We start from the raw sequence: 27,244 nt of genomic DNA on the forward strand, positions 1-27,244 counted from the left end.
TTCACATGACTGGCAACCCCTTCTTAATGCAGATCCCAGATGAGATCCCAAAAGAAATACAGACTTCCAGACCAGACCCTAAAATTAATACAAATCTCCAGACCAAACCCTAGAATTAATGCAGACTGCAGATCAGCCCCCAAATTCATAAAGACCCCAGATTAGACGCCAAATCAGCCCCCTATTCATACAGACCCCAGATTCATACAAACCCCAGATCCACCTCCAAATTCATACATACCCTAATCAGCTCCAAATTCATACAGACCCAAGATCAGATCCCAAATTTACATAGAACCCAGATCAGCCCCCACAATCCATCTAGAAAGGGTCTTTCAAGAAGCTTTATCTCCCTTATTCCTACCATGGAACTGAACAACAACATGGGAAGTTACCTCTAAATACCTTGAAAGACATCTTTTAACATCTAGAGTGTGTCATTTTTCCCCTGTTATTCTTTGGATTCTGACAGAGGGAAGGTAAAACTATTTCCTGAGAACGATGAAAAGGGGAGACCACCTTAGGAAAGAAGTCAGGGTAATATGAAGGCTAATAATGACCCTATTTGACAAGATGTTAGTAAAGGAGAAGGTGCTAATTTCCCCTACCCTTCTAGCCAAGGTAATGGCTACTAAAAACAGTTTTGAAAGAGAATTTTAATAGGTAAATCCTCCAGAGGTTCAAATGAAGGATCAGCCAGTTTAGAAAGAACCAGATTAAAATCTCAGAGTGGAGACCCTAATGTTTCAGTAGGCTTTATTCTGATCGCAACTTTTAAGAAACGTATAATCCAGGGGTGGTTAGCAAAAGACACATCAAAACAGGCAAAACATCCGGTGTCATGGGGGGGATCAACCGATGGCAGGCGGAGACTGGGACGAGCCTCCTTAGCATTGTGGGTGATGCTAGGGAGACTTGTCCCCACCTGCCATTGGCTGCTCCCCCCCCGACACCGGATGTTTTTATCCTCGCCTGGTGAGAAGCAGCAGTGGCTGTATGGGGACCATGAGCAGTGCTGGGAGCCAGGTACGTATATTCATTGTGAGGGGCCTGGCATATGGGGGGGGGGGGCATTTTATAGTCTTGGATAACCCCTTTATTGCAGAAAATTGCACTTTAATAGTTTTTTTTAGACCATCCTGAAGGAAATCAAAGATCTTAGCCCAATGGGATCAATGAAATACTGACAACATTTTAGGAAGGCTCTCCAAACCCTAGAGGTAACTGAATTCCTACTAGAGCAGAGGTCATCAGACTTTGGCACTCCAGCTGTTTAAAACTACAATTCCCAGCATGCTCCATTCATTTCTATCAGAGTTCTTAGAATAGCAGTGCCAGTATGCATGCTGGTAGTCATAGTTTTACAACAGCTGGAGTGCCGGAAGTTGCCTACCCCTGTACTAAAGAAAAGGGTAGAAATTGCCTATTCGTATAATCCACTTTCCCTCAAAATCCTCCTTTCAAGTTCCAATTAGTTAGGTGAAGACTTGTTAACTCTGGATGATATACCGTATCTTGGAAGATATTTCCTTGTAGGAAGGACCCAGGGATCTGATAGGGACATCTTTCTCAACCGGGTAAACCATGTTCTTCTCGGCCAGAAGGGGGCTATTAGAATGATTCTTACTCGTTCTGCCTTAATTTCTTTATCGCCCTGGAAAGAAGACTGAGAGGAAGAAAGGCATATGATACAGAGTTGGGTCAGGGGAGAGAGAGAGCATCGATCATAGTGGGATGATCGTTGGGGTTTAAGGAAAAGAACCTCTTGCATTTCCTGTTTTCTTTTGAAAAGTGGTCCAGACTCGGACGTCCCCAGAGGTGGGATATTTGAAGAAAAACCTTCTGATTCAGACACAACACTCCCTGGTCTAATGAATGACAGCTTAGAAAATCGGCCATCCTGTTTTCTGAACCCTTCATATGTAACTGTGGTGATAGAAAGCATTTGAGGCATAATTATCAAAAACATTTATAAGGCTAAGAACATCAAATTTTGAGATCTAGTTCACCCATGCCTGTTAAGGTATGCTACCATTGTTGCATTGTCAGACATACAGTGTCGTGAAAAAGTATTCATTTTCCACATTTTTTCATGTTAGACCCACAAACTTACCGTAAATATATTTTATTGGGATTTTATGTGATAGACCAACACAAAGTAGCAAATATGTGGGAAGTGAATAGAAAATGATACATGGTTTTCAAATTTTTTTGTAAATAATAATCTGAAAAGTGTAGCGTGCATTGGTATTCAGCCCCCCTGAGTCAATACTTTTTAGGACCACCTTTTATTTTAATTACAATTGCAAGTATTTTAGGATGTATATCTATCAGCTTTGCACATCTAGAGGCTGAAATGTTCGCCCATTCTTCTTTGCAAAATAGATTGGTCAGATTGGATAGAGACCATCTGTGAACAGCAATTTTCAAGTTTTGCCAAAGATTCTGAATGAGATTTAGGTTTGGACTTTGACTGGGCCATTCTAATACATGAATATGTTTTGATCTAAATCATTCCATTGTAGCTCTGGCTGTATGTTTAGGATTGTTTTCCTGCTGGAAGAACCTCAGTCTCAACTCTTTGGCAGACTCTACCAGGTTTCCCTCCAGGATTGCTGTGTATTTAGCTCCATCCATCTTCCCATTAACTCTGACCATCCTCCCTGTCCCTGCTGAAGAAAAACATCCCCACAGCATTATGCTACCACCATGTTTTATGGTGAGGATGGTGTGTTCAGGGTTATGTGTAGTGTTAGTTTCCGCCACACATAGCATTTTGCATGTAGGCCAAAAAGGTCAACTGTGGTCTCATCTGACCAGAGCATCTTCTTCCACATTTGCTGTGTCCCCTACATGGCTTGTGGCCTTCTTATGGCTGGCTATATTCTTGCCACTCTTCCATAAAGGCCAGATTTTTGGAGTACTTGACAAATAGTTGTGCTGTGGACAGATTCTCCCACCTGAGCTGTGGATCTCTGCAGCTCCTTCAAAGTGACTATGGGCCTCTTGGCTGCTTGTCTAATCAGTGCTCTCCTTGCCTTGGCTGTCAGTTTAGGTGGATGGCCATGTCTTTGTAGGTTTGCAGTTGTGCCATACTCCTTCCATTTTCGAATGATGGAACAGTGCTCCGTGAGATGTTCAGAGCTTGGGATATTTTTTTTAACCTAACCCTGCTTTTTACTTCTCCACAATTGTATCCCTGACCTTTATGGGGTGTTCCTTGGATTTCATGATGCTGTTTCATCACTAATGTTCACTAACAAACCTCTGAGGCCTTCACAGAACAGCTGGAGTTATACTGAGAATAAATTACACAAGTGGACTCTATTTACTAATTAGATGACTTCTGGAAGCAATTGGTCACACTGGATTTTATTTAGGAGTATCAGAGTACAGGGGGCTGAATAGAAATGCACGCCACACTTTTCAGATTTTTATTTATTAAAACTTTTGAAAACCATGTATCATTTTCTTTTCACTTCACACATACTTGCTACTTTGCGTTGGTCCATCAAAAAAATCCCATTAAAATACATTTAAGTTTCTGAGTGTAACATAAAAAATTGTGGAAAAATTCAAGGGGTATGAATACTTTTTCAAGGCACTTTAATTATCACATGTCTTCCTGCTATCCTGGTCAAGAATCCCCTCCAGGTAAAAAGAACCACCCTTAATTCTCGAGCTTTCTGAGAATCTTGACTTTCTAGGAGGCTCCAATGTCCCTGAAGAAACCCCAACTGAGAATGTGCACCCCTTTCCGCTGGACTGGCAACTGTGATGATTGTAATTTAACCCAGAAGAAACCAGGACAGCTCTTGACTTAAATTCATTGGATCTAACCACCAAGTCAGAGATGCAATTATCTTTGGGTTCAGATAAAGAACTGTGTTCACAGAAAAAAAAGACCCATCCCAGCTCTCTAAAAATCTCCACTGTACTTCCCTGGAATGAAAAAGAGCCTAGTTGACTGCAGAAATTGTTGACATGATTCTGCCTAGCACCAACATACCCTGTCTGATTGATTGTTTTCTTTTTTGGTAATTGTCAGGTTTTCCACCTACTGAATTAACTGGGAGACAACAAATCCAAAATAAACCCCAGAAAATTGCACTGCTTTGAAGAAACCAGGGAATATTTTTCCCCTTTTCCATTTCTGAAGAGTGAAAATTGTTTCTTTGAGATAAGATGGTTTCTGAAAATATTACTACTATGAGAAAATTGGCCAAGCGAGGAATGGATAAAATGCCTTTCTCTCTTACATGAGCCATCACGTCGGCAATTTATTCTGTAAACCGTCTAGGTCAGTGGTGGCAAACCTATTGCACGGGTGCCAGATGCAGCACTCAGAGCCCTTTCTGTGGGCACCCACAGCCTGTAAAAAGTCTGTGGTGTACCAATATGCCTTAGACTTTTCCTGCCATTCATCAGAGGAGGGCGCACTATGAACACACAGGCAGAGCATTGAATGTAGGCAGGCTATTATAGTTAAATGATAAAGGACATGGAAGATATACTATATTGGACTATAGTATTCAGGTTAAATAGCCGTGTTGGCATTTTGCAAAAAATAAATGGGTTTTGGGTTACAGTTTGGGCACTCGGTCTCTAAAAGGTTCGTCATCACTAGTCTAGGAGCTGGAGAAACTCCAAATGGTAAAGCCTGGTACCGAAGATGAAGGTTTTTTTTCCCATATGCACTGCCACTCTTAGAAATTTTTGAGAGTCATGATGATTCGGCATGTGATAGTCTACGTCTTTTATGTCTGTTGTACACATTACATATCCTGGGAAAGATATCCAATTGCTGATTGGATCGACACCATCCTGATTGTCTTGCAAACTAGGAATTGATTTAGCTCTTGAAGTTTTATAATCATGTGAAAGGATGCATCAAACTTTGGAAAGAGGAAAAGTGAGGAGTCGAACCCTTTCCCTTTTTCTGTCTCTGGGACCTGAACCAAAACCTTATTTTCCAAAAGAGAGAAAGTTTCCCTTTTGAAAACCAAAGCCCTTTCTGAAACTGCAATTAGATCTGTGAATCTTTCCGGTGGATGGGCAGCCAGCTCTAGGCAAAATCCCTCTTTTAGGATGCTTCTTATCTAAGAATTTTATGAAATCTCTTCCCAACCCTGATAAAAAGGAAAGTTGCCCCACCCCACAGGAGACCTGTTGTTATTGCTGGTTAATTTTGGATTTAGAGTCAGACTGGGAACTAAAGAGAAAGGCTCAGTCCAGCTTAGCTAGGGAGTAGGACAGGAAAGATATGCTTAAGGTAGGCTGGAAATAGGACTGATGCTGGGTCTTATGTGGAAAAAAAAAAAAATACTAAGCTCAGACCAAGTCTGCAGTAATGCCTGGAAATAGGACAAAAAGTTAGCTGAACGTCTATGATTATAATTAAATGGTATGTGGTATTTAAACAGTAACTAGATATGTTACTGACGAATGATAAAATAGTTGTTAAAGCCCTCAAAAGAAGCTGCACCTGGTATAAAATAAAAAGGACCCCTTCTCTAGTATCTATATGATAAAAGGGGATAGGATGCGTTGTAAGTCAAATTGGAACAAAGCTTAGGATTAAAATGTAGGATATCTACTGGAAGGATACAGCTCAAAACGATAAAGTAAACACTTCTCAGTGTCATGGTGATAATATTGTACTAGAAAAATGGTGACAGCATTAGGTGTCAAAGAGGAGGAAGGGTACAACAGACATCAACCTGCTGATGTGTGCAAGAGATTTGCATCAAAGATAACAAAACAAATGAAGGTAATTCATTGAGCCGTTCAGGTTTCAGCAGCATAATCTATTGTAGCTCCTTCTGTAATATAAAGCTATTCCAATCTACCCAGCGAGGAAATTTCCTTATAAGGCTAGTTTCACATAGCACTAGGGATCCAGCAGGCTTTTCCAGCAGGGAATTGCCAGAAGCTTGAAAGTCTCCATACAGCTCCATTAACTATAATAGGGGCCAGCAGAGATCCGGCCGCAAATATGATGAGAATCGTCCAGAACTGCCTGCCAGATTCCTAGCACTAGTGTGCAACTAGCCTAAACTCAATTCCAAAAACTAACAAGCACTAGGGATTCCCCCCAGTGTGTCTCATTAACTAGTTTCCCTATAAGTTGTGCCCTATTGTGATCAATATCCCATACGTGTTCCAAAATTCTCCTCTTGAGTTCTCTAAAGGTTTTGCACCTGTCTAATGACTGTCTTTGTAACAGCCTTCACATGGTCGCTTTTACAACCAATTGAAGTAAATAGGGAAATTCACATGGCCGTTATTTTAAAGGCCAGTGATTTCCGGGCATCAAACAATAGGACATGTCCTATTATTGTCCATTTTCAAGGCAAGACAGACCCCATTGAAATCAATGGGATCCCCTTTTATGGCCGTTTAGGCAGGAGTGCACCCATCTAATGGCTGTTAAGAAAAGGTACAACAAAAGTTATTCAGGGGTTAAAATAAAATAAAAAATCTCATCATCTCATCTGATCCATTTGCACTCCCAGGGACACTCACTTCTCACTGCAGGCTTTAAGACCTGATGCTTTAAGGGTGGTGATGTCATATAATATGACATCATCACTCTGGGAAAACAGGTCCTACTACCCCCAGTGGGGAGCAAGTTTTCTATCACATGCAAGTGGATGATGTGAGTATTTTTGTATGGATCTGTTGACACTGCAAGGGTTGGAGGGCACAAATATATCTAATGAGAGACACTAAGGAGTCATTATTTATATTAAGGGGCCAGTAAGGAACTATTATTTATACAGGGGTCACTATGAGGCCATTATTCTACTGGGGGACACTATGGGGACAATATTCATACTGGGGGCATAAGGGGGTCTATTTCATGCCCAGGAGCACTCTGGGGGGTGGGGCATAAAAGATACTGCTGGCAATTTCGGGGTTTGAGATGTAAAAAAAAAAAAAAAAAGAATCAATGGACTACTACATCCATTTTTGATGGCTGTTTTCAACAGCCATTAAAAACTGGGGCACAATGGATGCAAAACAGCCATTGAAAACTGATATACTGGATTCACACACTGATGCAAAATGGCAATGAAAAACTTCTAGTGTATTTGTTTTTACTGGTAATTTTTTTAATTTGTGAATGTCGCCAAAGGGGAAAAAACAAACAAAAAAAAAACTACAAACATCTAAGAATGACCACATTATATTTTGTCTACAAACATATCATAATTACTATTTAAAGTAACCAATTAATTGAACTAAAAATAAATACTTGAGACATTCCCTTTAAGAGCTCATTCACACATCAGTGATTCACGAGTCCATGGTTTTTGCACGGAAGCTATTTTGTCCATGTTTACGGATCCATTACGCCCATAGTCTATTGGTCCATAAAAAAACATGTCTGCAACACGAATGCTATCCTTATTTCATCAGTGTTTCTTAGACTATTAAGAGGAGATGTTCTGAAAATTAATTTTCACCGGTACAGTGTCCGTGGAGCAAGGAAGACACATGAATACCAAAAAATGGACACATGGACCAAACGGATTCTGCACAGAAATATTCATGGCTGAATCACTGACCATTTCATCACGGATGTGTGATTGAGGCCTAAAGTTGGGCTTCCATAACTTAGTTGTGTCTGGCTCCAGCATGAAACAACTAAGGCCGGGTTCACCGTTTATTTTTCTGTTCTTCTGATCCATCAGAAGAATAGAAAAAGTAAAAATGTATCCTGTATGTTAAGCATCCGTTATGCTCATTTGTACACATTCGGCATCCGTTTTAGCCATTTCCATCTGAGATCTGCATGCAGGATCCATTCTTTTTCTTTATATTTCAGTTCTTCTGATGGATCAGAAGAACAGAAAAGGTAAAGGTGATGTGAACTTGGCTGAACCAGGCACAAGTTACATACACTGCTCAAAATAATAAAGGGAACACTTAAACAACACAATGTAACTCCATGAGGGTGATATGAGGGCCCGACGTCCACAGGTGGGGGTTGTGCTTACAGCCCAACACCGTGCAGGACGTTTGGCATTTGCCAGAGAACACCAAGATTGGCAAATTCGCCACTGGCGCCCTGTGCTCTTCACAGATGAAAGCAGGTTCACACTGAGCACATGTGAAAGACGTGAGTCCTGAGACGCCGTGGAGAACGTTCTGCTGCCTGCAACATCCTCCAGCATGACCGGTTTGGCATTGGGTCAGTAATGGTGTGGGGTGGCATTTCTTTGGAATGTGCTCACCAGAGGTAGCCTGACTGCCATTAGGTACCGAGATGAGATCCTCAGACCCCTTGTGAGACCATATGCTGGTGCGGTTGGCCCTGGGTTCCTCCTAATGCAAGACAATGCTAGACCTCATGTGGCTGGATTGTGTCAGCAGTTCCTGCAAGACGAAGTCATTGATTCTATGGACTGGCCCGCCCGTTCCCCAGACCTGAATCCAATTGAGCACATCTGGGACATCATGTCTCGCTCTATCCACCAACGTCACGTTGCACCACAGACTGTCCAGCATGCACAGGCGTTGTAGGGAGGTCATACAGGCACGTGGAGGGCACACACACTACTGAGCTTCATTTTGACTTGTTTTAAGGACATTACATCAAAGTTGGATCAGCCTGTAGTGTGTTTTTCCACTTAAGGGTACTTTCACACTTGCGGCAGGACGGATCCGACATGCTGTTCACCATGTCGGATCTGTCCTGCGGCTATTTCGCCGTGACGCCGGACCGCCGCTCCGTCCCCATTGACTATAATGGGGACGGGGCGGAACTCCGGCGCAGCACGGCGGTGCGCGGCGAAAGGCCGCCGGACTAAAATTACTGCATGTCAGGCTTTTTAGTCCGGCGACTTTCGCCGTGCACCGCCGTGCTGCGCCGGAGCTCCGCCCCCGTCCCCATTATAGTCAATGGGGACGGAGCGGCGGCACGGCGAAATAGCAGAAGGACGGATCCGACATGGTGAACAGCATGTCGGATCTGTCCTGCCGCAAGTGTGAAAGTAGCCTTAATTTTCAGTGTGACTCCAAATCCAGACCTCCATGGGTGAAAAATTTGATTTCCATTTTTTTTATTTTTGTGTGATTTTGTTGTCAGCACATTCAACTATGTAAAGAACAAAGTATTTCAGAAGAATATTTAATAAATTCAGATCTAGGATGTGTTATTTTTGTGTTCCCTTTATTTTCTTGAGCAGTGTATTTGAACTCAGAAGAGTATGTCACTAGTATTTAATGTTACTTTGACTCGTGTATGTGTACTTATCCTTTGTGCAATCACTATTATGTTTTCTTTCTTTCTTTAATTTTTAGGTGAAATAAGAGTTGCATTTGTCCTGTACAATAACCTGGGGCGCTACTTGTCCACGGAGAATGCCAGCATAAAACTGGGAGTTGAAGCTTTGACTACAAATCATACAGTTGTTGTTAATTCTCCTATCATTACTGCTGCAGTATATAAAGAATCAACTAGCAAGTTGTATTTAACTGAACCAGTGATATATACTGTTAAACACATTAGGGTGAGTGGTTTTGTTTTTCCCAAGGCAGGAATGTGCATGTGAAATAAAAATGATTGCATTTAAGTCATTAGTAAACATAAATGTGAAAATACAGTAATGTCACACCTAAACTATAACAAAATAAAACTAACTAATATCTTTTAGTCTCTCTTCCGTTGTTCTGATCCGTCAGAAGAACAGAAAAATAACTAATAAGGGATCATCTGCATCCGTTATGCACAATTTGCATCCGTTTTAGCCATTTCCATCTGAGATCAGTTTTTTTAGATGGAAGAAGAGTGGAAAATGAAACAGTGATGTGAATCCAGCCTTATTTAAACATCCAACACTTAGGCTGGTTTCAGACAAGCAAGTGTCACACTCTGGACTCGCAGTGCAGCGCCCGTCCTGAACTTCCAGAACTGCCAGGGTCGCATAGCATTATATTGATTTATGATGCTATGTAACCCTTACAGTTCTGGAATATATTGGATAACACTGACAGCATTATTACATAGCATCATAAATCAGTATAATGCTATACGATCCTGGCAGTGCTGAAAGTTCAGGACGGGAGCTGCGCTGCGAGTCCGGAGCGTGACACACACTTGTCTTGAAGGGTTCTTAGGCTGGGTTTACAAATGACTTGATTAGCTGTGCATTTTCTGCAGCAGAGAATCTGCAGACGTTCTGCTTCTAATCTGACGCAATTTCATTGTTTGCTTTGGAAAGGGTGAAATCTGCAATTAAATCTGCAATGTAAATTCATATAGTGCAGATTTAAAATCCGCATCACAGTTCAGTTTCTGCTGTGAATTTTTTCTTTCACATGTGTCTGAGAATTGCTGAAAGCTCTTTCACTTTGCTGGTACTGGACAACGCTGCACATTTGCCGCACGATAATCCACAATAGCAAATCTACAGCTATGTGTGAACCCAGCCTAAGGGTACAACCACACAGTCAGGTTTCTGCAAGCAGTTTTGAAAGTCTAATGCCTCATGCAGACGTCCGTGTCAGTTTTGGATCAGTGGTAACACAGACCGTGTTCAATCCGTGTTTTCTCCCGTGACAGATCCGTGTTGGGTCCGTGGTTCCGTTTTTTGCTGTCTGTGTTGCATCCGTGTTTTACTAACACTCAACAGCTGAAAAATAATTTTCACGGACCCGTGGTTTTCACGGACCCATAAACTATAATGGGCGTGATGGATCCGTGAACACGGACAAAATAGAGCATGCATCCGTGGTAAAAAAAATTGACCCACGGACCGTGCTGAAACACTGATGTGTGAATACACACATTAAAATGAATAAGGATGTGTGCTGTCCGTGGAGAACACGTACAGCACACGTCCGTGAAACACTGACGTCTGCATGAAGCTTAAATCAGGAATGGAGCTTAAAAGGAGTGAAAATATAAAGACCAGATATGATTTATCCTCTTTTTTTTCATTCACTCTTGGTTTTGGCTGCCAAAACTGCATGCAGAAATCTGACTATGTGGCCTTACCCTAAGGCCACCTGCACACGTGTGCAGGTGAGCACACATAAGATCTGCACAAATTTCAGTGCGGATTTATGTGCATTTCTGCAGCATATCCGCACCAAATTCTGCAAATTCTAACTGCGGATTTTGGTGTGGATTAGATGCTTTTTTGCCGCAGATCTCACCTTTGCATTGAAAATTGTGAAATCTGCAGCTAATAGCACAAACACAATTGACATGATAGGGATTTGTAAATCCGCAATGCAGGTCAATTTCCGTATGGAAACAATCCACAAAGTTTACATTAGATTTGTGTAATCACATACACTTTTTGGAAATACGCACAGCAGGTCAATTTCTGTACGAAATCAATTTATGAGTGTACCTCTCATACACTTCGCTGGTACTGTACTTCGCTGCGATTTTTCTGCATGGGAATCCACGCATATTCCACAATGTGTGCAGGTTGCTTTGGGGGTAAGGTCCAATTGGGTGGATCTGACATGGCCGTCAGCTGTTTTTCACTGCAAAACTGTGCAGCCATTGCAATTGACCATGTGGTTGTGCAGCTGAAACTGCTGTTTGCTAGCAAACTGCAAGCAGCTGCTTAACGGGAATGTGTCGTCGGAAAATGACCTACTGTTGTAACTCAAGTTTTTATGTTCAAATATTTTTTTAAGAATTTTGGTGATGTCACTTGCTACAGTCACGAGAATAGAACTGATTTTCAGTTGCAGAACCTTGTGTGAAGGCATCCTTTTTAAATAGTTACATAATAAATACAGTTGAAAAAAGATATACTGTAAGCCTACTTTTACACTTGCGGCAGGACGGATCCGACAGGCTGTTCACCCTGTTGGATCCTTCCTTCCGCTATTTCGCCGTGCCGCCGGACCGCCACTCCGTCCCCATTGATTATAATGGGGATGGGGCGGAGCTCCGGCGCAGTACGGCAGTTCGCTGTGAGAGGCCGCAGGACTAAAAAGTTGGACATGCAGGACTTTTAGTCCGGCGGCCTTTCGCCGCGCACTGCCGTGCTGCGCCTGAGCTCCGCCCCCATTATAGTCAATGGGGACGGAGCGGCGGCACGGCGAAATAGCGGAAGGACGGATCGACAGGGTGACATCCTGTCGGATCCGTCCTGCCGCAAGTGTGAAAGTACCCTAAGTCAATCAGGTTTAACCAATGGGGATGTGAATTTTAGAACAGGGGAGACCCAGACATTTTATTTCATAAGCATTCATGTTATTTAATTTCTGAGAATATTTGTAAGCCTTTTTTAACTGCCCCACTGTTCCTGCTGGACCATCTCCTGAGGTAGACTATTCTACAGATTTACAGTTCTTACAGTAAAGACAGGCGTGATGCCTCTGGCGACTGAACTTTCCTCCAGACAGAAGCAGTGCCCCCTGTCTTTTGAGAGGTTTTTAAATGGAACAGTTTTTCACCATATTTTTTGTATAGCCCATTTATGTATTTGTATAGGTTAATCATGTCCCCTCTTAGCCACCAACTATACAGTCCCCACCTGGGCTAATTTGCCATACTTGCACCAGATATCCCAAAATAAATCTAAAATAAACCTTATTACCTAGTTTTAAAATAGTATAAATAGTACTGTTAGTGACTACAGCCTTAAAACTAGCTAGCAATAGTATCTATTCTAACGTATTCGCCTTACTGAGGAACTGTGATGTGTGTACTGTCCACAGTAGTCCTCCTATTGCCGCTTGAAATACTCTGCGTAGTCAGTTGTATTCTCTGACATTGCTTATAGCGTAAATCACCAGTCCTAGACTAAAAACTGTTAACTGGCCACCAACATGTTTTGCCAGTCACTCTGGCTTCATCAGGGGTAATGGCTACTCTCATTCAAAGAAGGGAATGAGAGTGATGGAACTAGGGATGATGTCCTGGGAACAGGAATATGCCAACTCTGCCACCATGTCTTTTGTCAGGTCTGGGGGTATGGGAGAAGTGTAGGCCGCTGAACCCAGGTTTCAGTAAGGACCAGCAGGTTAAGAGACTTTGTAAGAAGGAAGTTTTAAATGTAGGGGAGCTTGTTACACACAGACCGTAGATTCCAGAGCACACAATTAAAAGAGGGAAGAGAAGGAGGATAACGAATGTTAAAGAGTTTAGCAGGGTTTCTATGTAAGATGGGAAGGGGTTGACGTTGGAAGAGGGTGGGCCGGGGTTAAGAGAGATATACCAGCCAGGGACATGATGGGATGAGATGATTCAGGATGGTGAATAAAGCATGGGAGCTGTACATGGGGGAGTGAAGGAGAGAGGGGCTGATGTGAATAGAATGTAATGAAGGAGGAACAGGGAGGTGAATGTGGAGGTAAAAAGCACATGAGAAAGTGAACATTGAGACAAGGCACATTATTAAGGAAGAGTATGAAAATGTGTAATTCTCATAACCTACCTGTCTGCTGACCTGTCGAACTGCCATGGTTAACTGCATGACACTTAGCGACAAAGATACTTTGTGTTAGAACACCCGTGCACCCCTTATGTTGTGTCTAGAGTTATAGGACTGTGTATGAAGGGAACTATAGTTAACCAGCTGGTTTAGGCTAATTAACAAGCTGATCAGAAGAGGAGGAACTAATCAATGAAAAACAAACAAATATAACACCATGGCTGGCACGCAATTTAACCCGTGGAGGACCTCCGCCGTACATGTATGGCGTTGATGGACATGACTTAAGGACCAGTTCCGTACAAGTACGGTGGGCTGATCGGGTGGGTGCAGGAGCTGCGTCCAGCCGATCACCGGCACGGACCCAGCAGTCACTGACAGCCGGGCCTCTGCTGAATATGCTGGCATCAGTGTTTGCGGAGGGTATGCGTGTCCCCGCACTGCAGTGATTGGGACCCGATGGCAGAGAAGGCAGCCCGATGACAGCCCCATAGGCATTTCTCTTTCTACAGAAGCCTGTGAGATCCAGCCCCTTAGGCTGGGTCTCACAGGCAGGCTGTCGGCATACAAGCTGACATGTAATGCATTTCAATACAGGATGTATTGTAATGCATTGCAGAGGGGATCAGACCCCAGAAGTTGAAGTCCCAGAGTGGGACAAAAAAAAAGTTTTTTTTTTTATAATAATAAAAAAAATGGGCTGCTGCTACTATTGCGGCCACATGCCACTATTACCCTACCCTTTCTACATTCACACTGTATTGCTGCTGTTTCCAATTAAAGGGCATCTGCAAGCAGATTTATACCTATGAAACTGGCTGACCTGGCTTGTCAGCTGAAAGCATCTGTGTTGGTCCCATGTTCTTATGTGCCCATATTGCTGAGAAAAAAATAGTTTTAATATATGCAAATGAGCCTCCAGGAACAAATAAAGTGTTACTCCTAGAGGCTCAGCTGTCTCTGCAACTGCTGTGTCCTCTCCACTTTGAAGTCAGGGCTAAAATTGATAATGTTTTAGTGCATGGCCCTTTCAATCAATCAAAATGAAGAGGACTTGTCAATCGCAGAGAGAGCAGAACCTCTAGGTGTAACAGCAATGCCCCCATTGCTCTTAGAGGCTCATTTGCATAAATTAAAACTTCATTTCTCTTAGCAATGTGGGTACATATAAACTGCAAGCGTACATGCAACAGGTCAGCCAGTTTCATATGTACAAATCTGCTGACATATGCCCTTTAAAAGGGAGACTTTTTCCAGGCTCGTTCAGAGCAAACCACTCTTTCTTCTGAAAATTAATACTTGTGTATGTATAAATAAGAGCAGGGATTATGCCTTACGTTCAAGCATAATCTTTGGACGATTGGTTCCAACAACCCACAATTTTTGTCCCATAACACCATACGTGTTTACCAACCATAAGCAACAGAAGAAAGTGATCCAGCTTCCAAGATGGCAGTAATAAACGTGATATTCTTTATTTCATGGGTGCAGAATAAAATCCAACATATACTTCTACGCTTTTTGGATCGTCAGGTTCTGATCCTTGCTCATGACAATAGTAAATACTGAGTGCCGGTCTTATATAAAAAAAAAGAGGCCGGACATCTCAGGTGGAGGTCATTAGCAATAACCACTCCTTCAAACATGCAAATTAAAATAATCCTGGAAAACCAGTAAATGACGAAAAAAACAACATGTGCTGGGATCAGTAGTGTAATATCAAATCCTGCCTGCGATTGGTCCCTTTGGTATGCGTGTATCCATAAAGAAAATCTGATAGGATTCTCTATTTAGGAGGGCACGCCTGTGGTCGCCACCTCGCTTGGGACAGTTAACTCTCTCCACTGCTTGTACTTTTTAAACCAGTAATATCACCCGCATGACATGCCGCGTAGTGTGCACTGACCGCAGACACATTTCTAAATAATACAAAGGGTATATCAGAGATGTGTCTGCGTATCCTCACCTTGAGATTGTTAGTAGTACAGCCAATATATTGTAGTTGACATAATGTGCAAGTAATGCAATAAACCACAAATGTGGTATTGCAATTAACATACTGTTTCAAAGTGTGTATTTTATTGTTAGCTGTAGATTGAATGGTTGGGGCCTGGTTGTATAAAGTCACAACACATACAAATGCGGTGACCACATTTGAAAGTGCACATAAACTGCAGCCAGCACTGTGATGTCTGAACAGAGTCCAAGAAAAGACTAGGACAACTTTTTTGTGCTATGGTAGGCGCCCTGCGGGCAATGCAGGTGATACCTGGGCGCACTATATCTGACCATTGCAGATCATGACTTAAGGTAGAAAGGTGTTTTCGGATGATAAGGCAGATTTTGGAATATTCCAAGCTGTAGGTAATGGCAAAAATAGGATTCTTGCGATATGTATGTTTACCTTTAGATATTCTGCCTCTATTATCCGGGAAGACCAAATCTGTGTGTTTTTTGGAAGAAATGTAAGACCTAGCAGCCTCTAAAGAATCATGAGAATATCCACGTGCCCTGAGGCGATCAGAGGCTGAATACAACTCCCTGGAAAACGCCTCATCCTTGGAGCAGTTTCTCCTGAGACGTGTGAACTCGCCCCTAGGAATATTTCTTGTAACGTGACCTGGATGACAGGAGGAGGCTAAACAGGTTGTATTTGCCGCAGTGTCTTTACGGAAACTGTGAGTAATAACCTTATGAGCAAGAGTGTTCCCAACTAACTTTAAATCCAAAAAAGAGGTGGAAGCCCTATCAAAATGGATGGTAAATTTGAGTTTAAGGGGATTCTCACTTAGAAATTGTCCAAACAGTGGTACGGCGTCATGGTTGCCTGACCACACCAGCAGCAAGTCATCAATGAAACGTCCGTACCACTGTATAGAAGTAGCCTATTGGTTATTCGCTGAAAACAGGTATGTATGTTCCCACCATGCCATATATATGTTTGCTAATGAGGGCGAAAATTTTGCCCCCATAGAAACACCCGACCATTGTAAGTTGAAGCGGTTATTGAACATAAACACATTATGGAGTAAAAGAAAATGAACCACATCACAGATGAAATTCTGAAATGCTGCGCCATAGTCTGAATACACATTAAGAAACCACTTCAAAGCGTCAATGGCCAGTTCATGTGGAATTACTGTATAAAGTGAGATAACATCCGCAGTGATCCAGACAAAATTGTAAAATGATTGTAAAACAGTTGTAGTGTCTAACAGGAAACCAGAGATTGTCTGGACCAATGGCTGCAGAATACTTTCCACCCATGCTGACAATCTTTCGGAGAAAGATCCGATACCTGCAACAATTGGTCGCATAGCATAGGAGGGGGGAACGCAGGTTTATGAATTTTGGGTAGCGAGTGGAAAATAGGGATCACAGGATGAGGTATGTAAATATAATCTGCCTGTTTTTGATCCATGAATCCACTCGTCACACAACGGATAATAAAGACAATAGATCTTTCTGATAGATGGGGGTGGGGTCATGTGATAGCTCCAGATACGTGTCCGAGTCCCCTAACATGAGGAGATTCTGAGACCTGTATATGGAGCGATCCATGACCACCACCGCCCCACCTTTATCAGCCTGCTTGATAATGACATCTGTCATGTTCTCCAATTCCCTTAATGCGGTTCTCTCTATAACAGAGGTTATCAATATAGGTGGAAGATGATACATGAGTGGCCTGTTTTAACTCAAACAAGTCCCTCTCCACCAGCTCCTGGAATCGATCAAGAGCCGGCGAGCGGGACTGTATGGGATACAAGTCGCGGTTGTGCGTAACAAAGTTATGGGAAAAACCAGACATGGAATCATTTGAAGGCCGACATTCCTGTAGTTGCTGCAGAAGCTGACGGCGAAGGCAGCGAACCGATGGGAGCAGTTTGCAAGTCCCCCTGAGTAGCTGCATTCTGGAAATGTTTTCTCAAGGTGAGATCACGAGCCAGTTTGTTAACATCAAGTATGGTTTTGTAAAGGTCAAAATGACACGTAGGTGAAAAGGTAAGTCCTTTAGCAAGAACATTAATTTGAGATTGAGACAGTACCTTAGCCGAGATGTTGACCACCTGGAGATGATTTACGTTTTCCGCTGTCGCGTGGGAGAGCGCCCTCCTTGGCGTGTGTCTGCGACTGGCTCTGCGTTTTTTGGCCGCTGTGTATTTTTGATGTTGCCTTCTGAGGAGGTCAAACTATTGGAGGAGGGTTTAGTAGTCTCCCTGAATGATGTAGCCTCTGTAGCCGAGTCAGATGAGTCCATTTCTGTGGAACTAATGCAGGTGATGTTACTTGTTTAAAAGTACAAGCAGTGGAGAGAGTTCACTGTCCCAAGCGAGGTGGCGACCACAGGCGTGCCTCCTAAATAGAGAATCCTATTGGATTTTCTTTATGGATACACGCATACCAAAGGGACTCAATCGCAGGCAGGATTTGATATTACACTACTGATCCCAGCACATGTTGTTTTTTCGTCTTTTACTGGTTTTCCAGGATATTTTAATTTGCATGTAAGAAGGAGTGGTTATTGCTAATGACCTCCACCTGAGATGTCCGGCCTCTTTTTTCTATATAAGACCGTCACTCAGTATTTACTATTGTCATGAGTAAGGATCAGAACCTGAAGATCCGAAACGCGTAGAAGTATATGTTGGATTTTATACTGCACCCTTGAAATAAAGAATATCACATTTATTACTGCCATTTTGGAAGCTGGATCACTTTCTTCTGTTGTTTTCGTCCACGCCTGGTTCCTGGCGTTTTTTTTTCCGTTCTTCCACTGGTGGTTACTCAGGTGAGCTCCGCCATACTCCATTGCATTCCTCCTGTGTCTTAAGGAACCGGCTGAGTTTTGCTCCCTGAGCTTCTACTATCTTCTGGGACCTGTGGTGCAGTCTATACATTCCATGGAGAATACCAGCATGCTCCAAACCTCATTGAGAAGCATCGACGACTGCGATGAAAGATTAAAGAAAATGAACGCAATCTTTAATAGTGAGGATAATGATTCTCAAAATGTTTTGGACTTAAAAATACATATAAGTTCCTTGGAAAAGTTACTCACCCGAGAAATGAGAACGTGGTGGGACCTCACCTCACTACAAAAATACACGGATAAAAAAATGATCCCAAGGGGACTGAGGTTACGTAAGAAAATGACCGCCGCATACTCGGATGATTTTGTCTGCACATGGCAATCAGTCCTCTCTGATTGCTCCCTCCGACTTATGGAGCTTATTATTTCCCATGAAAAGGAAACCCTTGCTAATCTGAGCGAGGAAATCAAAATCACGCAGGATTTGATCACCCCTTTTGCTAACCTTGACATGTTCACGGATTTGGACGCTAAATTAAATGCCAATCTCAGCAGAATGGAAGAGACCTTGATCTCCACTAAACAGGAGAAATTTAACAGAGACTTACAAGATTACAAAAGCAATTCTGTCTATACTTGGTCTGAGGCCAGGGCCAATACGCCGCGCTCAATTATGAGGAGGATACAACGTGGGAGAAAACCAAGAACCTCCCGAGTCAGTTTCAGTTCCACAGAAATTGACTCATCTGACTCGGCTACAGAGGCTACATCATTCAGGGAGACTACTAAACCCTCCTCCAATAGTTTGACCTCCTCAGAAGGTAACATCAAAAATACACAGCGGCCAAAAAAACGCAGAGCCGGTCGCAGACACACTTGCCAAGGAAGGCGCTATCCCACGCGACAGCGGAAAACGTAAATCATCTCCAGGTGGTCAACATCTCGGCTAAGGTACTGTCTCAATCTCAAAATAATGTTCTTGCTAAAGGACTTCCCTTTTCACCTACGTGTCATTTTGACCTTTACAAAACCATACTTGATGTTAACAAACTGGCTCGTGATCTCACCTTGAGAAAACATTTCCAGAATGCAGCTACTCAGGGGGATTTGCAAACTGCTCCCATCGGTTCGCTGCCTTCGCCGTCAGCTTCTGCAGTCCTTGCTCCATTGTCAGTGTTTTCATTTTCGGAACTGTCGCTCATCTCGCAACTACAGGAATGTCGGCCTTCAAATTATTCCATGTTTTTTCCCATAACTTTGTTACGCACAACCGTGACTTTTATCCCATACAGTCCCGCTTGCCGGCTCTTGATCGATTCTAGGAGCTGGTGGAGAGGGACTTGTTTGAGTTAAAACAGGCCACTCATGTGTCATCTTCCACCTATATTGATAAACTCACTGTTAGAGAGAGAACCGCATTAAGGGAATTGGAGAACATGACAGATGTCATTATCAAGCAGGCTGATAAAGGTGGGGCGGTGGTGGTCATGGATCGCTCCATATACAGGTCTCAGAATCTCCTCATGTTAGGGGACTCGGACACGTATCTGGAGCTATCACATGACCCCACCCCCATCTATCAGAAAGATCTATTGTCTTTATTATCCATTGGTGTGACGAGTGGATTCATGGATCAAAAACAGGCAGATTATATTTACATGCCTCATCCTGTGATCCCTATTTTCCACTCGCTACCCAAAATTCATAAACCTGCGTTCCCCACTCCTATGCGACCAATTGTCGCAGGTATCGGATTTTTCTCTGAAAGATTGTCAGCATGGGTGGAAAGTATTCTGCAGCCATTGGTCCAGACAATCCCTGGTTTCCTGTTAGACACTACAACTGTTTTACAATCATTTCACAATTTTGTCTGGATCACTGCGGATGTTATCTCACTTTATACAGTAATTCCACATGAACTGGCCATTGACGCTTTGAAGTGGTTTCTTAATGTGTATTCAGACTATGGCGCAGCATTTCAGAATTTCATCTGTGATTTGGTTCATTTTCTTTTACTCCATAATGTGTTTATGTTCAATAACCGCTTCTACTTACAATGGTCGGGTGTTTCTATGGGGGCAAAATTTTCGCCCTCATTAGCAAACATATATATGGCATGGTGGGAACATACATGCCTGTTTTCAGCGAATAACCAATGGGCTACTTCTATACAGTGGTACGGACGTTTCATTGATGACTTGCTGCTGGTGTGGTCAGGCAACCATGACGCCGTACCACTGTTTGGACAATTTCTAAGTGAGAATCCCCTTAAACTCAAATTTACCATCCATTTTGATAGGGCTTCCACCTCTTTTTTGGATTTAAAGTTAGTTGGGAACACTCTTGCTCATAAGGTTATTACTCACAGTTTCCGTAAAGACACTGCGGCAAATACAACCTGGCTAGCCTCCTCCTGTCATCCAGGTCACGTTACAAGAAATATTCCTAGGGGCGAGTTCACACGTCTCAGGAGAAACTGCTCCAAGGATGAGGCGTTTTCCAGGGAGTTGTATTCAGCCTCTGATCGCCTCAGGGCACGTGGATATTCTCATGATTCTTTAGAGGCTGCTAGGTCTTACATTTCGTCCAAAAAACACACAGATTTGGTCTTCCCGGATAATAGAGGCAGAATATCTAAAGGTAAACATACATATCGCAAGAATCCTATTTTTGCCATTACCTACAGCTTGGAATATTCCAAAATCTGCCTTATCATCCGAAAACACCTTTCTACCTTACGTCATGATCTGCAATGGTCAGATATAGTGCGCCCAGGTATCACCTGCATTGCCCGCAGGGCGCCTACCATAGCACAAAAAAGTTGTCCTAGTCTTTTCTTGGACTCTGTTCAGACATCACAGTGCTGGCTGCAGTTTATGTGCACTTTCAAATGTGGTCACCGCATTTGTATGTGTTGTGACTTTATACAACCAGGCCCAACCATTCAATCTACAGCTAACAATAAAATACACACTTTGAAACAGTATGTTAATTGCAATACCACATTTGTGGTTTATTGCATTACTTGCACATTATGTCAACTACAATATATTGGCTGTACTACTAACAATCTCAAGGTGAGGATACGCAGACACATCTCTGATATACCCTTTGTATTATCTAGAAATGTGTCTGTGGTCAGTGCACACTACGCGGCATGTCATGCGGGTGATATTACTGGTTTAAAAGTACAAGCAGTGGAGAGAGTTAACTGTCCCAAGCGAGGTGGCGACCACAGGCGTGCCCTCCTAAATAGAGAATCCTATTGGATTTTCTTTATGGATACACGCATACCAAAGGGACTCAATCGCAGGCAGGATTTGATATTACACTACTGATCCCAGCACATGTTGTTTTTTCGTCTTTTACTGGTTTTCCCGGATATTTTATTTTGCATGTAAGGAGTGGTTATTGCTAATGACCTCCACCTGAGATGTCGGCCTCTTTTTTCTATTTAAGACCGGCACTCAGTATTTACTATTGTCATGAGTAAGGATCAGAACCTGACGATCCGATTATTTACTATTGCTGTCATTGTATTCTAGAGCTAAAAGGTCAAGAGGGGTTAAGAGAGCAAAAGCAAAAATTTGTTAACATAAAAAAAAAAAACTGAGTCCCAGGAGTCCTTAGTGTCATATACCAATTTTCAGCCCAATTGAAACATATTTGATTCCTGTACAATCAATTCGGACGCAAATCACATTTTTTTAAAAATGTGCAAATCAGAAACAAAATGGATTTTAAGACGTTTGATCATCTCATATATATATATATATGGTTGTGCACCTGTGACTTTGGATGTGCTAGTCTAAATTTTCTTGCAATGTGTTTGGAGGGTAGCTGCCTTCTTTTGGATTAAGCACTTCCCGCTCATCTGCCCAGGGCTTCTAAGCAGAGTATAAATATAGCTGGTTCCCGCACCTCCCTAAACATTGTAGTCTTAAATTAGGCCCAGGAGAGACAGTTCTGTTAGTCTGTTAGTGTTAGGTACCCATCTGGAGAAGCTTCCTTGGCGTTGGTAGATGGGCTGATGTTTGATCAAAAATGTGTGCAAAGAGATTCCAATTTTCATGCATAGAAGTTACAGTACCACTGTAATCCAAAATAATCTCTAATCCCTAGTTCTATTGTCAAAATACTATTACTGTCAACAGTTTACCAAGTTGAAGATTAAATGATTTCCGAAAGGCATAATGTTAAATATGAAACAAACTTTTCAATATTTTAAGCAATATCAGTGTATTATTTTGAGTGAAAAACGGAAAGGAGTACCTTGCAAAAGTATGACAAACCCAAGGAGTTTTGAGTGCTCAGCAAACTTTGACCGAGCTCTCAGACCTTAACTAGCCTGTTAGAGTTAAGGCTTGTTCACAATCATTGTTAGGAAAGGCCAGGTGATGCAAATTTATAAATACCCATATTCCTCTAACCTTGTTCCAAAAAACAGTAGGCATGGGTTCTTCTAAGCAGCTGCATAACACTCTGAAAATGAACATGGTGGAGGCCCATAAAGCATGAGACGTCTATAAAAGATAGCAAAGTGTTTTCAGGTTGCCATTTCCTCAGTTCGAAATGTAATTAAGAAACGGTATCTAACAGAAATAGTGGAGGTCAATAGAAGGTCTGGAAAACCAAGAAAAATTCAGGGACAGCTGCTCATAGGATTGCTAGAAAGGCATTTCACAACTCCCGCTTGACTGCAAAAGTCCTTCAGGAACATTTAGCAGGCATATAGTACATTGTTCTGCTGAACAACACCTGCACAAATATGGCCTTTATGAAAAATTGCATTCTCACCACAAAATTCAGCATCAGAAGTTTGCAAAAGAACATCTTAACAAGTTTGAAGCATTTTGGAAACAAGTTCTGTGAACTGATGAGGTTAAAATAGAACTCCTTGGCCACAATGAGCAAAGGTATTTTTGGAGAAAAAAAGGGCACAGAATTTCACAAAAAGAACACCTCTCCAATCGTTAAGCATGGAGGTGAATCAATCATGATTTGGGGTTGTGTTGCAGCCAATGACACAAGGAACATTCCATGGGAAGAGGTAAGAATGGATTCAATGAAATTCCAGCTAATTCTGGATGGAAACATTACACCAACTGTAAAAAAATTGAAGTTGACAAGAGGATGGCTTTTACAAATGGATAACGATCCTAAACACACATCATGTTAGCCCAGCGGTCTGTACCGGCACTGCTGCCCCTACCTGTAGGCACCTGGCTCCCTCTTTCTCTTCTGCTTCCATGCACCGTGCTGACAAGCGTGGGCGGCAGGTAGCTTAACTGTTGTACTGTACTGTTTGTGAGGGCTTGCTTAGGCGTGTCTCTCCTCCCTTGTGAGGCAGCATGTACACGCCCTCTATCTCCTCAGCCTATGACTGGATTGCAGGAAATATTTAAAGGTGCTTCCTGCTCCATGAAGGAGCCTGAGCAATTTTGGTCTGCCCTGACTTCAGACTTCCTGACCATGTGCTTCCCCTCTAGTGAAGACCAGGTAGTTGCTTAGTCACAACCTTCCAGGGTATAGCCAGTCAGTGGCGCAGTGGGTCCACACCCGCTTGTATAACAGTTTGCTCAGGCCATGGACAAGCTATCCGAGATTCCATCTGGAAAGATTTTTGTTGCAGAGTTTCTCAGAAAGCAGGTCTTGCTATGGGGCCATTCATCTAAAGTGGCGGGTCATGCCGGTCAGCGAAAGACTTTCAGATTCATCGCGCAGCGGTACTGGTAGCCATCCATGCGACAAGACATCCAAGAATTTGTCACTGCTTGTCCATCCTGTGCGCAAAATAAGACTTTCCTCCACCACTGGCCAAAAAATTTATTGAGCACATTTTCCGTCTCCATGGTTTCCCTCTCCGTATTGTGTCTGATAGAGGCGTACAGTTCAGGTCAATATTCTGGAGAGCTCTCTGCAAGCTACTGAATATATCCCTGGACTTCTCTTCAGCGTATCATCCGCAGTCCAACGGTTAAGTGGAGCATGTCAACCAAATTCTTACCAACTTTTTGCGCTACTTCACTAATAGTAATCACGACAACTGGGTTGAACTATTACCCTGGGCTGAATTTTCGTACAACAATCATGTCAGCAAGTCTTCCAAGAAATCACAATTTTTAGTTTTTTATGGTCAACAACCTAACATCCCACTCCTGGTGTCGTATCCCTGCTACAGATGCAACTTCAAGAGAGTTCTCTAAAATCTGGGTGGAGACCAGGGGAGCTCTGAAAGGGGCTTCTGTGCGCACGAAGGAGGCTGTGATAAAAGACGTAGAGATTCTCCTAATTTCCATCCTGGTGATAAAATGTGGCTTGCCTCCAAATATGTCAGGCTCAAAATACCCTCTTACAAATTGGGTTCACGTTTCATCGGTCCATTTGAGATCCCCGAGCAAATTAATGATGTTTCTTACAAGCTTAAGCTACCTCCCTCCCTCTGGGTATCAAATTCCTTCCACGTCTCCCTGCTAAAACCTATAATCCTGAATCGTTTTGTTAAAAAACCTGTCTCAGCTACTGTTTCAGTCAGTGATGAAAATGTCTATGAGGTAAAAGCTATTCTGGGGATGAAGAAGAGTAGATGTAAAACTCTGTTTCTTGTGGATTGGAAGGGGTTTGACCCTAGGGAAAGATTTTGGGAACCTAGAGAGAACATCAATGTGCCTCTCTTTTTCAGAATTTTTTTTCGTCTAGGGCCAGGCCTGAGGAAAGGGCGTGTTAGCCCAGCAGTCCGTGCCGGCACTGCTACCACTACTGGCGGGCACGGGCGCCGGGATCCCTCTTTTCCACCTGCTGCCATGCTCCGTGCTGATAAGCATAGACAGCAGGTAGCTTAACTATTGTATTGGTGCCCCTTGCCAGAGCTTACTTCCTGCTTGAGTCCTGTACTGTTTGTTAGGGCTTGCATGGGCGTGTCTCTAATCCCTTGTGTGGAAGCACGTACACACCCTCTATCTCCTCAGCATATGGCTGGATTGCAGGAAATATTTAAAGGCGCTTCCTGCCCCAGAAAGGCGCCTAAGCAATCTTGGTCACTAGCTTATCTAGTTCCTAGTGTGAAGGTGTTTTTGGAGTTTATGCTTTTCTGTGTACTGGACCCTGCTTTTGGATTTAACAGATTTTGCTTGTTTGCCTCCTGCCTCTGACCTTGGACTTCGTTTATGGACTTTGCTTGATCGCTGCCTGCTCTGACTTCAGACTTCCTGACCAAGTCCATCCCCTCGGTGCTTGCACTGATATCTCTAACCCCCTGGTCAGCTGCCAATGACTCGGGGACTGCTCTGGAGTGGCACTTGGCAACTACCCTAATGGCCCAAGCCTATCCTTACCATCAGAGGCTCTAGTGAAGACCAGGTAGTTGCTTAGTTACGCCCCGCAAGGATATAGCCAGTCAGTGGCGCAGTGGGTCCACACCCACTTGTATAACACCTCAAAATCCACAATAGACTACTTCAAAAGGTGCAAGCTCAAGGTTTTACTATGGCCCTCACAGTCCCCTGATCTGAACATCATCCGTGATAGACCTCAAAAGAGCAGTGCATGCAAGACGGCCCAGGAATCTCACAGAACTGGAAGACTTTAGCAAGGAAGAATGGATGAAAATCCATCAAACAAAAATTGAAAGACTCTTGGCTGGCTACAAAGGGTGTTTAAAAGCTGTGATACTTGCCTAAACATGTACTACTAGGTACTAACCATACAGGGTGCACAAAGTTTTGCTTCAACCCTTTTTTTCTTTTTGTTATTTTGAAAATTGTAAAAGAAGAAAATAAAAAATTGTTTTTGCTTTATACACTTTAATCGGAACGAGCCATTCCACAGAAGTGAATGGGACGGCTTGTAATGACACCTGCTTACCGCTGCAATGTCAACGGCAAGCAGGTAAACAATGAAGGGAAGGCTGCGCTCGCAGAGAGCGCGGCCTTCTCTTCAACCAGCTGATTGACACCTGGCAACCCCGCTGATCTGATATTGATGGCATATCCTGAGGATAAATCATCAGTATTAACCTCCCTGGTGGTATGATTATGTCAGGAATTTTGTACCAAAAGTGGTATTATTTTTTGCATGGAAATTTGGTGTTATGTATTGTAGGCCTGCAATTCTTAGTAATTACTTACTTAAACCTGACCAAACAAGACTCTAGTAGACATCCCAGATGTGATAAAGTTTGAAACACAAAATCATGAATTATAATCTAATAAATAATATAATTTTATTCAATAATGTAATAAAAAATAATGAAATTTGTCAAACAAAGAAAATTCAATAAACATCCTGAGTGTGATAAATTTTTAAACATGGGACAATGGAACCTGGTTTCTTTTCGGACTTTCTTTCCATTGCCATCTATCTTTGAGCAGCAAACCACACGCATCCTGGTAGGTGCTGCCTTTTTTGCGGTTGGTGGGATGTAGTCCATAAAGTGACGACCAGTCAGGCGTTCTGGGTTGACAACGTCAACAGCACGACGTCCAGGTCTGTTCACAGCTACTGATGGAGTCTGGTGTTTGACAAAAATCCGCTCAACCACCTTCCATATAAACTCAGAATGAACAAGAGGCTTGTCACTCTTTGCTCTGTGCAGGATATATGCATTCCAGAGGCATTGTTCCTGAAGATCATCTTATAATTTTTTTTTTGCTGTTTGCGCATAGCCGGATAAAATGTCATTGCCTGATCGGCTCTGTCGACACCTCCCATAATCTATCACGACTTGCCATCATCTTACCCTTCTGCCAGGCAACCATTTCTCCGGTTTTGAGTTTTTTCTTGGCAAACATAGATGGCATGTCACGTCGGTTAGGCCTAACGGTACCATATGCATCAGTCTTGTTTTGTAGCAAAACCTCATACAGTTCCGGAGACGTGTAGAAATGGTTTGTGGTCACACAATATCCCTGGTTCAGCAATGGCTCCAGCAGTGTAAGGACAGATGATGTGTCCATCCAATAGCCGCTGTACCTGGGGTTGAACTTCGTGCCTTTACTGGTGTAAATGACCGACTTCCAGATGT

The 27,244-nt window shown here is 42.7% G+C and overlaps 1 protein-coding gene across 2 annotated transcripts in view; it reads left to right on the forward strand.

Annotated features, from left to right (window-relative positions):
- The window catches only part of ADGRL3 (adhesion G protein-coupled receptor L3), a 1,148,457-nt gene that overhangs the window by 623,318 nt on the left and 497,895 nt on the right, over positions 1 to 27,244 (forward strand). For both annotated transcript variants that reach the window (XM_040417792.1, XM_040417793.1), the window contains exon 13: positions 9,310 to 9,518. In XM_040417792.1, the coding sequence (XP_040273726.1) occupies positions 9,310 to 9,518 (209 nt within the window). The remainder of the gene's footprint in view (positions 1 to 9,309; positions 9,519 to 27,244) is intronic.

Source organism: Bufo bufo, chromosome 2, assembly GCF_905171765.1.
Source record: "Bufo bufo chromosome 2, aBufBuf1.1, whole genome shotgun sequence".
In the NCBI taxonomy this organism is placed as follows: domain Eukaryota; kingdom Metazoa; phylum Chordata; class Amphibia; order Anura; family Bufonidae; genus Bufo; species Bufo bufo.